This window comes from Phyllopteryx taeniolatus, chromosome 11 (assembly GCF_024500385.1).
Source record: "Phyllopteryx taeniolatus isolate TA_2022b chromosome 11, UOR_Ptae_1.2, whole genome shotgun sequence".
In the NCBI taxonomy this organism is placed as follows: domain Eukaryota; kingdom Metazoa; phylum Chordata; class Actinopteri; order Syngnathiformes; family Syngnathidae; genus Phyllopteryx; species Phyllopteryx taeniolatus.
This window is the reverse complement of record NC_084512.1, coordinates 28,574,587-28,586,880: the sequence shown is the minus strand read 5'-3', so window position 1 is coordinate 28,586,880 and position 12,294 is coordinate 28,574,587. Positions and strand designations below refer to the sequence as shown.

General features: G+C 46.2%; 2 protein-coding genes across 5 annotated transcripts in view; one reads left to right on the top strand and one right to left on the bottom strand.

Annotated features, from left to right (window-relative positions):
* Nucleotides 1–1,183: 1,183 nt before the first annotated feature.
* Nucleotides 1,184–3,950, top strand: rps27a (ribosomal protein S27a). Its single transcript, XM_061789401.1, has 6 exons — nucleotides 1,184–1,221; nucleotides 1,320–1,384; nucleotides 1,680–1,734; nucleotides 2,766–2,851; nucleotides 3,543–3,674; nucleotides 3,743–3,950. Exons 2-6 carry the CDS (start codon nucleotides 1,337–1,339, stop codon nucleotides 3,890–3,892), a joined length of 471 nt encoding a protein of 156 aa, XP_061645385.1. The 5' UTR covers nucleotides 1,184–1,221; nucleotides 1,320–1,336; the 3' UTR covers nucleotides 3,893–3,950.
* Nucleotides 3,951–4,302: 352 nt separating this feature from the next.
* LOC133485546 (bone morphogenetic protein receptor type-1A-like) overlaps nucleotides 4,303–12,294 on the bottom strand; it is a 32,077-nt gene continuing 24,085 nt past the window's right edge. For 3 of the 4 annotated variants that reach the window (XM_061789397.1, XM_061789400.1, XM_061789398.1), the window contains 9 exons: nucleotides 11,682–11,844; nucleotides 11,252–11,354; nucleotides 10,916–11,172; nucleotides 9,780–9,915; nucleotides 9,448–9,640; nucleotides 7,991–8,288; nucleotides 7,744–7,919; nucleotides 5,927–6,057; nucleotides 4,303–5,850 (listed from right to left, as the gene is read on the bottom strand). In XM_061789397.1, the coding sequence (XP_061645381.1) occupies nucleotides 5,725–5,850; nucleotides 5,927–6,057; nucleotides 7,744–7,919; nucleotides 7,991–8,288; nucleotides 9,448–9,640; nucleotides 9,780–9,915; nucleotides 10,916–11,172; nucleotides 11,252–11,354; nucleotides 11,682–11,844 (1,583 nt within the window). In that variant the 3' untranslated portion in view covers nucleotides 4,303–5,724. The remainder of the gene's footprint in view (nucleotides 5,851–5,926; nucleotides 6,058–7,743; nucleotides 7,920–7,990; nucleotides 8,289–9,447; nucleotides 9,641–9,779; nucleotides 9,916–10,915; nucleotides 11,173–11,251; nucleotides 11,355–11,681; nucleotides 11,845–12,294) is intronic. The other variant, XM_061789399.1, reaches the window with a different exon arrangement.

Below are 12,294 nucleotides of genomic sequence, written 5' to 3'. Positions count from 1 at the left end.
CCTGCATCCTCCTCTCCAACACCAACTGCCCTCATGTCTTCCCTCACGACATCCATCAACCTTCTCTTTGGTTGCTTTCCTCTTCTCTTTCTGCCGAAGAACCCGCTTTCCACCTCTTCTTCTCCTTCGACTTCGACCCACAGTAGCTGAATTTCCACTGGCGCCGGGCCACGACCGATCCGGTATGGAATTATTTGGATGAACGCTCATATTTGTTTGGCAAAGTTTTAAGCGGGATGCCCTTCCTGACGCAAGCCTCTGCAGTTATCCGGGCTTGGGATCGGCCTCAGTTTGCACTGGCTTGTGCCCCCTGTAGGACTGCATTTCAGCTAGGCGCTATCGAACGACGCAAACTAAAACTCGCAAACATTCAAACAGCTTCTTCCCGCTTACCATTAACTTCTTAAACAGTTAATTTACAATTCAATTTGAACATGCTTCCAATTCGTGCACTCACTGTAGTAGTCTCGTCATTCTACTCGCATATCTGTTGTTGACCAATACTGGCCACTCATGTGCTTGAGAAGTACCTGCACCATGTGCACAATTGTCACTCTTCCAGATTATCGCTCGCTCTATTAGTCATTTCAAGCAGCTCTAAATTGCTAGAGGACTCTGCATCATTTGCACAAGTGTCAAAATAAATACAAAATGATATCAGCATTACCACATTAGCGGTAAGCTTTCACTGCTAAGTGACTCTCTGTACTGCGCTTTATGTTTTTATAATCTATTTTCTGTCAAATGGCTGTCTGTTGTCGTATTAGAGCGTCCAACTACCGGAGACAAATTCCTTGTGTGTTTTTGACATACTTGGCAAATAAAGAGGATTCTAATTCTGAGAAATTAGCAAGTTACGACTTAATTCAATGTCTCATGCATTGCCTTTGATGGGAACGTCGACCTTCCCAACATGGCCAACACGTACACACGTCGGTTTGCTCGCTCTAACAGCTCGCTGACGCATTTAGTGGTCATATCTATCGCAAGGACGACTGCGCGTGCCCGCGTTGCTATAGTTACCTTTAGAGTGTACAGTACCTTCTACAAAATTAAATTAGACTTTAAAATTCGTAGAAATTCAACAACAATATGGTATTTATTTAAACTTGTAACTTTTTTTGAGCAGGCGTCGCAGCGGGCACCCACCCCGTGCAAAGTGCGTAAGAAAACCCCGCGTGTCGAGATGAAGGCCCTCTTTTCTGCTGTCCGCCATTTGAGGTGAGACCTTTTCAACATGGCGCTCCCGATTTAAGTCAATAATCGCCACAAATTGCACCATTTAACAACTCAAATCTGTCGCTGTGCTGTCTCGTCAGGTGGATTTGGCGCCAGGATGCAGATTTTTGTCAAAACCCTCACGGGGAAGACTATAACCCTCGAGGTGAGCGACGTCCACCCTTTTAAGTCCCCAAGAGTGAACGCAACTGTAACGCATGAAACCCTCGCGGCGTGTCACTACTCCATCATGAAATGTTGGGCAGCTCTCAACATGAATTCAATGCGAGGCTCAGTCGAGTTGAAAGAGATTTGTGGCTTCTTTCCTGACGCTAAAAGCTAAAGTAGCTCAGCATAAACACGTGCAGCGCACCAAAAATGGACGTTTTTCTGTGCCTTGAAACGCGACGCACGTCACGTCTCAAATGTCTTCCGTGTGTGACTGTTGTCCTCTTGAACAGGTTGAGCCTTCGGATACCATCGAAAATGTCAAGGCCAAAATCCAAGACAAAGAGGGTAAGTTGCTTACAGCTCTTCACGATTGACCGACTTAACCTGACACCCTGGTAGAAGTAGTAGTACTGCAAGTAAACGTACAAACGAAGTAGTTACGGGGGTGGGCGAGGCGGTACCGATCCCAGGTGTCTGGATCGGGCCGATATTGGCCTTATAGTACGTTGAAGGTAAGGTGGTGTTTTAAGGAAAATAGTTCCATCCATCCATCTTCTACCGCTTATCCGAGGTCGGGTCACGGGGGCGGTAGCTTTAGCAGGGACGCCCAGACTTCCCTTTCCCCAGCCACTTCATCCATGGCTTCCGGGGGGGATCCCGAGGCGTTCCCAGGCCAGCCGAAGGATGTAGTCTCTCCGGGGTCTCCTCCCGGTGGGACGTGCGCGGAACACCTCACCGGGGAGGCGTCCGAATCAGATGCCCCAGCCACCTCATCTGGCTCCTCTCGATGTGAAGGAGCAACGGCTCTACTCTGAGATCCCCTCCCGAATGACCGAGCTTCTCACCCTATCTCTAAGGGAGAGCCCGGACACCCTGCGGAGGAAACTCATTTCGGGCGGCCGAAGACAAATAGTTGCATATCAAAATTCTCAACATAATTCCGTGACAAATTAAGCCAGAGGGAAGGAGTGCAAATGATTGCAAAGGTTGAGCCAGGAAAACTTGAAACTGCATAGACTCCTTGAAGTCTCGGCGCCCTTTGCACCATGGCGACCCTTTATTGCTCACTGACCGGATTTCTCAAAAGTCTTCTCCGTCCGTCTGTTGTCGTACTAGAGCGGCTCCAACTACCGGAGACAAATTCCTTGTTTTTTGGACATACTTGGCAAATAAAGATCATTCTGATTCTGAAATGAATGGATATTTGTCATGAATTACATTCCAGTAACACAAAGATATGTAATATGTTATTTTCCACCGCTGCTTGTATCTTGTTGGCCCAAAGAGGTGGTCAGCATGTTCTAGAATCAGTCTTGTAATTTCATTCTTTCAGTGCCTGTGTACTCTTACCTTGTTTGTTTGATTTTTGCATGCAGGAATCCCTCCTGACCAGCAGAGGCTGATCTTCGCCGGCAAGCAGCTGGAAGACGGACGCACTCTGTCCGACTACAACATCCAGAAGGTGACCGAAGAAGAGCCTTTAAAATGTTTGCCATCGATTTTCCTCATGGGATGACGAGAAGAAGAGGAGTAGAGTATTTTTTGCTGTATGCAGGCAAAAGGATACTTTCTAAGGTTCCAAAATTGCAGGAATTTGAAAAATCTGGATACTAATTGGAATTTACCGACTTGAAGGTTGTCTCTTAATAGGGATCTGCAGTATAATTTGGACAAATATTTGTGCGTAACCTGTGGTAAAGCAAGCAGATTTCCTGCAAGTTTGATACAGTGATACCTTTACTCACCTTTTTATTTTAAATGGGTTTTGTGTTGAGAGCAAGCTTGAGTGGGAATCAAGATGGCTCTCCTTGCCCACACCCAACAACAGACTCTGTTCATTTGTTTAAATATACATATTTTTCTATTAAATTAACCTCCATTCGCAGTTCATGTTATATTTGGTGCATTAATGTAGTCACTTTTTTTCCCTCATTAAAATGTATTGAGTAAATTAAAAAAACAACTTTTTACATACAAATGTAGCTATTTTAATGAGTAAATTTATGTAGAATGATTTAAAAAGTCTTACTTGTAAATGCTTCTCTGTCATTTTTTAAATTGTTTGATTAGGAATATATTCAATTTCATGGAAATGTTCCACCCTTTCGCAACTGTTGTTTTGATAAGTTTGAAGTATTTTTGTTTGTTTGTAGGAGTCGACCCTCCACTTGGTGTTGAGGCTGCGCGGCGGGGCCAAGAAGAGGAAGAAGAAGTCCTACACCACCCCCAAGAAGAACAAACACAAGAGGAAGAAGGTCAAGCTGGCCGTGCTCAAGTACTACAAGGTAACGGCAACACGCCGGCAAACCGGAGCGCCGCCGACGGTCGTCCGACTGACATTTTGTCTTCCTAGGTGGACGAGAACGGCAAAATCCACCGTCTTCGGCGCGAGTGTCCGGCGGACGAGTGCGGCGCCGGCGTGTTCATGGCCAGCCACTTCGACCGCCATTACTGTGGAAAGTGTTGCCTCACTTACTGCTTCAACAAGCCCGAGGACAAGTAGTCGCATGGACGTTCGGTTTAAAACATTTGTTCAATAAAAACACGTTTCTCGACCTCAACCTTCTCTCGCTCGTTTGTCGTCGGCTACGGGAGCGCTCAGCTAATACTATTAGCGCATACATTACTTGTGCTGCTCTAATTTTTAACACTATGATCTGGCCCACCTATCAGATTTTATTTTTAGTGGGCCGTTGAACTCGTCCCTAATGTAAAATCTTAAATTAGCTTAGTTACATACAATCCAGCAGGAGGCGCCGTGACCATATTTGTGATCGGGAGCATTTGTACTAGTGTTTTAGGAAAACCTGAAATTTATAGTACTTTCCACAGTGTAAAATGAGAATTTGCTAGTTTTTTCACCACAGAAGAATTGATTCAAGCTGATTTTTTGAAAACAAACCAGTTGTTGAGTACTAAAAATAAGGTTATTTACTTAAAATTGTTACATTGGACAGACTGTATACACTTTTTGTTTCCTTGGTAAACTCATAAGGCACAAAAGAACAAATGACATTTCTATACGCCTTGCAAGGATTCTTGCATATTAGAAGAGGAAAAAAAAAAAAAGTCACTCAGCAGTTCACCTGCTTTGCACGACACAAACGTTTACAACAATCACACATCCGGCAAAGACGTTGGTGTAGCTTAGCACGAAGAAGCGGATGCAAAGGTTCGCAAATCAACCTGAACCAAATATTCTCTATGCTAAGTTACACTACGCTCGGCGCAACGAGACCCGTTTGACGAGCTGACAAACTTCACGTTGATGTTCCTGCTGTAGAAAGTCTTAAGTTAAAAACAACAACAAACAAACACATTTACAAGAGTCTGGACGTATGAAAGCTCAGTGGGAGGAGCCAAACTAGCATACATTAGCAACTACAAACAAGTTAGCCATTCGCTCGTTGCCGGACAAAATGATGACAGCTAGCACGTTAACTTTGCTTGGTGGGATGGGTGGGCCATTAAGTACAGTTCATTTGTCGGGACAATTTTTAACAAGAAAAATATATTTTTGTTAATTTTGCATACAATAACAAAATGGTTGGAAAAAGAGAGGAACTAGTTTATAAAATTAATCTGTTTTGACAACCTATAATTAGCATCTAGCGACTTAATTCCCGCAAAGACAGGGTTAGGGTAGGGTTGAATGATGTTATTTTTCACAAGAGGAAAAATATTAGATTAAAAGTGTAAATTGGATTTTTGTGGGAAGAAAAAAAAAAGCTGATACTTTCTTTTCAGGCCATGTTGCCCAACCTTAGTTTGTGGTCTTGACGTTTAACTGTTAGCCTTATCAGCTTCAAATAACTAGCATGCGAGCTAATGCTAAATTAGTGTTGGTGCTGCCTCCATATTGCCGTGCATCACGTATAAAATTACTTTCACATCATGTTTGCGTACATGAGCATTGTGTTTGTTATAAATAAAATGTGAAAATTCACTTTCCGTCTCATCAGCTCCACCCACTGAGGTTTGTCTCCATCAATGAGATTGCTTGTGGCAGCGAGCAGCTCCGCCTCTTGTTTATAAACAAACGGACGACAAGAACAGGACGGACAGTCTACGCCTCCCTGCGGCCGAGACATTTTAGAAGACGAACACGACGAGGAAATCCAAAGTTCAAATCGTTTTTTTTTCTTTTTTCCTCCGAAACCTAACAGGAAGTGGATGAACCGGACAGGAAGTTGCTGAACGGGACAGGAAGTGGTCTGCGTTGCTTTCACGGAAAGCATCACCGGAGGAAGACGAGAAGAAGGACGAGCGCGATGACTTGCGCTTTTTGTTTTTCCTTTTCTCCCAAAGTGTCTCGATTGGTTGTGTTTTGGCGCTTCAGATTTTGATGTCCTGCGACTCGACCATCTTGGCCAGCGTCTTCTTCACCCTCAGGACGGTGAGGCGCGACGCGGGGCTGGCCGACCAGCACTCGCACATCAGCTTCAGCATGACGCGCAGACACTACAAATACAAACAAATAAAATAAAAAAGAAGCATTGTGGCCAGAAGGTGGCGCCGAGGGCGAGTGTGATCCAACCTCGTCGCTGTTCCATCTGTTGGACACCGTGGGGCGCTGCCCCTTGACGCACACCACCTCCAGCATGTCCTCGTACGACGGATCCGACGGCACCGTGTCGTAATACGGAAGCTGGTACTCTTCCACCATACCTACGCACACACGCACGCGCATAGTGTGACGTGATCAAAATGACGCACCCGCAACACGTTTTTTCCCCACTCAAAACATGGTAGCTAGGCTGGGTGAAGATCCAGAGCCACTTTCAAGTGACTTAGATGTTTGTTATTCCGATTTTTTATTCGAGCCACCTTTCACCCATCGGATGAAAAAAATGTTACTTAGTCACTGAGACTAAGTAAAAATTATTTCATCCGATTCAAAATTTTCTCATTCCAAATATTTTCACATTTGGCACAATTCCACATTTTCCCCTCCAAAATCCCCATTCATTTCCAATTAGTCATTCGACAAATACTTCCTATTCAAAATCTAAAATGATCATCTTATTCAATTCACATGCCAATTTCACCGTGGTAAGAAATATGCTGCAAAAATGTGTCCACCCGTTGATTCTTGGGGTATTTGGATGAAAGCAAGTCACAGATTTGGGAAAAATGTCATGCGTGTGTTAGCGTTAGCGCAAGCGGTGTCAGACTCATTTTCATTCGTTACACTTTCCCTCAGTGGGCCATTATGATGGTAAAACCATAGAAATGTTTAATCGCCTCATATTATTACAAATTGATTGAAAATCAGAAATGAATTGAAATCAGAAGTCAGGGATATCGTTACAGTTACTGAAAAAGGGGTTTTGGCAAGAAAAAAAAACTGCTTGTGATATCAACTCAGGCTGTCACCATCAAATCTTTCTCAAATTGATTATCCTACAGATAATTGGCCGAGTACTCCTGTATTTATTTATTACTAAGGTATTTTATTCTCATTTATGAGGGCTGGACGTCTATGTTGGTACTGAGTGTATACTATTAACTTTGAGACAACAAAATCAGCCTTTGCTATATGTTTAGCATTAGCTATTAGCATCAGTGTGCTAGCAATTACCGGGCCGCTGGAGCCCATCCCAGCTACCTTCGGGCGGGAGGCGGGGTACACCCTGAACCGGTCGCCAGCCAATCGCAGGGCACATACAGACAAACAACCATTCGCACCTACGGGTAATTTAGAGTTTTCAATGAACCTAGTATGCATGTTTTTTGGGATGTGGGAGGAAAGCGGAGTGCCCGGAGAAAAGCCACGCAGGCACGGGGAGAACACGCAAACTCCACACAGGCGGGGCCGGGATTTGAACCCCGGTCCTCAACAAAACTGTGAGGCAGAAGGGCTAACCAGTCGGTTATCGTGCCGGCGCTAGCGATTACCATTTTAGGTTAAAAAAAAACCCGGCTCACTACCATTCAGCTCATGTTATATGTATATTACACATCACTTACAGATGCTCCTCGATCGTTTTTGGGAAAGTTTATCATTGGCGCAACAAATGTCCGTGCAGTAAACATGCAGTGGCCAGATGGTTCCGGGTGACACGAATATGCTATTATTATTATTTGTTATTACCTCGAGGCAGAATTTTTGCAGTCGTTAAACAATTTTTTTTTGTACACAGGTCTAATCTCAACATCATCATTTTGAATGATTTTTTTTTTTTATATGATAATGAGAACAATTTTTGTAGAGATTTTTGCAAGAATCATGGAAGTCGATGCACATGATTTGCTTTCGTGGGCCACATAAAATGATGCGGCGGCTGGATGTGGCCCCCGAGCCTGGAGTTTGATAGCTGTGCGTTAGCGCATTAGCACATTAGCGCGTCGTACCTCCGGTGACGCAGCGCCTCGCCATCTCCCAGACGACCAATCCGTAGCTGTACATGTCGGCCATGAGGTAGGCCTGGAACTGGTTCTTCTTTAGGCTCTCGTCCAGAACTTCCGGGGCCATGTAGCGCCGCGTGCCCATACGCGTACTCAGGGGGACGTCCACCTCGTTGGTGTCGCTACGGTAACGAGACAGCGAGAGGGTGAGACGAGACGGCGGCGGTACGGTCAAATAAAAGCCGAGGCCGACCTGTTGAACTTGACGGCGAGGCCGAGGTCGGCGATGCAGCAGGTGCCGTTCTTCTTGATGAGGATGTTCTTGCTCTTGAGGTCGCGGTGGGCGATGGAGGGTTTGCCCTGCGTGCCGTAGATCTCGGTGTGCAGGTGGCACAGCCCGCAGGCGGCCGAGTACGCCAGGCGCAGGAGCGTGGCCGTGTCCAGCGTGGCCGTCTTCAGGAAGTCGTACAGCGAGCCGTTCTCGTGGTAGTCGCTGATGAGGAAGAGCTGCGTGAAGGCGCCCGTGCCCTTGATGTCCGCCGCAATGAAGCCTGGACAACGACGACGACACGCCGCGTCAAAAAAGATTTCCATATCGTGGATCTGGTTAGTTCCCAACACGTGTTAGCTTTCACCAGCAGCCGCTTCTTCAAGCTGACGGCTAAACTTCAGTCAGTCAAGCACATATTTAAAATAAATGTAAATGAATAATAAATGTACATAGGTACATTCAAGCTTTTCATTTCCTAATAATAATAATAATAATAATAATAATACATGGAACTTCTGCAGCGCTTCTCGAGACACGGAAAGACGCTTTCCACTAATCGGATGACAATAACCGTAACGCGAGTGGCGGGTGCCGGTGTCAGCGACGCCGTCCACCGTGAGAGCGTCAGGATGTCGGCCAATCTGAGGTGGCCGCACGCATGTTCCCGACTCCCAACCGAAGCCGGCCGGGTGTTCGAGAGAGACTGTCGCTAGGTGATCATTGTCCACGCGCCCTCGGGCAAGACACGGAACCCTGATTTGCTCCCAGTGGGCCTGGCAGCGCCTTCCTTGCGTGCCACATAAAGTGCTATAAAAGTCCATTTGCCAGAAGTTTCTTTTTTTTAAATCTTCCTGCCTTTCCTAGTTTACAATACGTGACAACAACAACGCATAGACCTTCGGCGAACATGTTGAGTGAACGGGAACCTCAGGGACGGATCATTCACTAAATGGATGATTTGGGGAAAAAGAACGCAACCAATCTTTTGAACGAATCATTTTAAAGAACCGATTCGAATGCTTCAGCGCACTCAAAAGAACCGCCGTCCCCGCCACTTTCGCGTTGTCGTTAAATTGCCCAAAAAGCCGAGTGCATGAGAGATGCGCAGAGTCCCGAGTCGTCCAGAGTAGCTGATGGGGCCAGACAAAAGTCAACCGCAATATAGGATTACTGTACATAGTTGACTCGGTACGGTTCAAACAATTACTCCCTAATACTAATTCATAATAATAATAATGATAATAATAATCCCTAATTAAGAAAATTGTTATCTTGAACATTTGTTTTACGCCGCTTTAAATATAGCAGGCGGGCCTGAAAAGTTCACCAAAAGACTCGGGAGTATGGAAAACATGCTTGACAATCATTTTCACAGAAGGTTAAATATTCAAATTGTAAAAGTGACTCAATGAACAATGGCATCTTGAGACGGCGTCTACCGAGGATGTTGTCGTGTCTCATGAGGACGGTCTGGTAGATTTCGGTCTCTCGGAACCAGCTGGCCTCCTCTCGGGTGAAGAACACTTTGACGGCCACCTTCTCGCCTCGCCATCGGCCCAGCCACACCTCGCCGTAACGACCTTTACCGATCTGGCGAACCATCTGGATCTGCTTGGCGATGGTCCGCTGCACCTTTAGTGGTTTCAATTTCAACACGCAACACACACAAAACGGTTCATTCTAGTCTATTGGGAAGACTGCTCGCTCGCTCTCTCTCTCTCTCTCTCTTTGTCGGTCAACGTGTGCCGGTGATGCAGCGTCACGCTCGTACCAACAGGGGGAGCCCGGAGCCGCTGCCGGAGCTCTGCGATTGGTGGATGAGGTCTTTGAGAGACTCCCCGACAGGGATGAACACTTCCTGTTCCACGTCCTTGTGGTAACGCTGACGCTCGCTCTGCCACTTGTATCTTGCGCACACACAAGAGAGACAACAACAAAAAGCACACACACGACGCACAAAAGACGCACACAGACACAGGAACACAAACATGTACACGCGTGCCAAAAAAAACAAAAGCAACACATACATGCACACACACAAACAGACGCAAAAAAACAACAACACATTCTCGTCAAGGCGATGTGACGGGAGAAATTGTCGTCATGTTTGTGTGAAAACTATTTGATGAAGTACAGAGTTGCTTTGAATCGACTTCTTTTCGCTTCCAAGGTTGCGGTTTGTTTTTTCGCGGCCAATGAGCACGAGTTCTCATTAGTAACGCGTTGTTTTGATCTTATTCAAGTTCATCAGTGCATTCGTGCTCGGAAAGTTCCCTCAAAACAAACGCGGTAGTCGGGACTCCTGACTGCTTTCTACAAATCTTTGCAAAGGTTTACATGTACAAAATTCCAAGGAAATCAAAATGTCCCATTAGCTATTTTTAGAACATCCTTGGGGCAAGCCGGTGCCCGTGGGCACCACGCTGGCGAGCCCTGGTGTAAGGGAACCAGTGTGTACTATATATATATACACAGCGATGAATGGGCAGGCCGATATTAGCCCATTTCGAAGTGGCAAAAATGGGATTTAACGTTCAAGGGTATCGTGCACGAATATTGTTTTGGCGGTAGCGTCGCTCGTTCTGTTGCTTCTATCCTGCTTCCACTTGAGGCCTGAATCTTTTGCACGTTTGTCCACTTAAAGTTCAACAAATACGAAAGGAAGAAGTGTTGGAAATCGGTCAAAAGTTCTGGCTGTAATTCATATCTTCATTGGCGTAAGCGTTAAGGGACCCCCCCCCTCCCCCACCCCCTCCCCCAAAAAAGGTTATTCAATTCATTAAAGATGTCTTAAACTAATTGGCCATCTGATTTTTTTTCCCTCTGCCAAATACTATTGTTAACTATAAATAGTAATACATCCAAAAATCGAGCGCGTTGATGAGGCGAGTGAGGATTTGGGCGTACCTGTAGTAGCAAACGACCGTGACACAAACGAGCGTACAGCAGCACACCGTCATGGAGATGAGGAAGGCCAACCAGTGGGGGCTGCTTTCTGGAAACAAGACGGGGGGGGGGGGGGGGAATGAAGCCGACCGCCGGAAACTGCCACGACAAACGCTACCTGAAGGAGCCTGCGGGGGCAGCGTGGGCTGCAGATCTCGGTTGCAGAAGTCGGTACCGCAGCACTCGATGGTCCTCCTGGTCTGAGCTTTGGGAGAGTCCTGCCCGTGGAACGCAAGCCGGCACATCGTCACATTCCACACATGCTGACGGCGTGCGCGCGCGCGTGTGCGTGCGTACCTTGCACTGGAAGTGCGAGCCTTCATACTTGACGCAGCCCGAGGTAAGGAGGGCCTCGCCGTGCTCGTCCTCCTCGACGATGGCGAAACACTGACCGTTGGTCCTGAGGAACGACACTCGTCACCTCACGTGCCCAAAAAAAAACCTTCCCAGAGAGGCTGCGTCATACGGCCTTAAAATAACATCTGGGAATTGGAATCGCTTGTCAAAAAGCAAATAAGATGACTTGGTTTTTTTCCCCCCTTTGTGATTCTCTTTATTTTTCCTGATCCCATTTTCCTCCAACATCAACTCGCATCGACTTCCACGCAAATACATTGAACCCGCGCCACAGCGCAGATTTTTAAGAATATTTTGGACATTTGAACACCGAGTTCCAACATGTTTTAGTCATGTCGAATTCCAAATATCCAAACACAAGGCAACTTACTGGCAGGTGTTGTTGACGGCGTCTTCGGGACAGTGCCCGGAGCAGTAGCAGCTGAGGAAGCGAGCGGCGTCCTCGGGGGCGACGGTGGAGTCCTCGCCGGGCCGCCTGACCTCCGCCTTCACGCCCGTGCCCTGGAGGACGTGGTCCGGGTTCTGACCCGCGGCTGCAAACGCAAAACGTTCACTCGTGAGCGGGCGCAACACCGAGCGCAGCTTATCACGGGAAAACAACCGCACGACAATTCAATCCTTCAAGCCGTGCGTCCATTTTCTATTCTGCTGCTTATTTATCGTCCCGCTAATTTAGTCAGTTGATATTCGCTCTTTCCTAATCAGCAGAAAATGGCCTTTTTTTTTTTTAACATACTAAAAAAATTAAATAAAAAAAATTCCGGGGGGGGAAAAAAAAAACTGCCAATTTTCACCAATTTTCTATGTCGCAAAGTCAAACATATACTAAAGGACCAAGTAAATGTTCTACCTGTAATTCATAGCTTTGTTGTTGTAAGTATTAAGGGAGCCAAAAAAAAGTTATTTTATCCATCCGATAGTTTTGGTATGCTATAAACAGAGCACGCGCTGCGGTAGGTCATCGTACAACGTGTGCGTCGCGA

Coding starts and splice junctions, on each gene's coding strand:
- rps27a (XM_061789401.1), top strand. CDS start 1,337: ATGCAGATTTTTGTCAAAACCCTCACGGGGAAGACTATAACCCTCGAG. Junction 1,735..2,765: donor CAAAATCCAAGACAAAGAGG/GTAAGTTGCTTA, acceptor TTTTGCATGCAG/GAATCCCTCCTGACCAGCAG. Junction 3,675..3,742: donor CCGTGCTCAAGTACTACAAG/GTAACGGCAACA, acceptor TTGTCTTCCTAG/GTGGACGAGAACGGCAAAAT.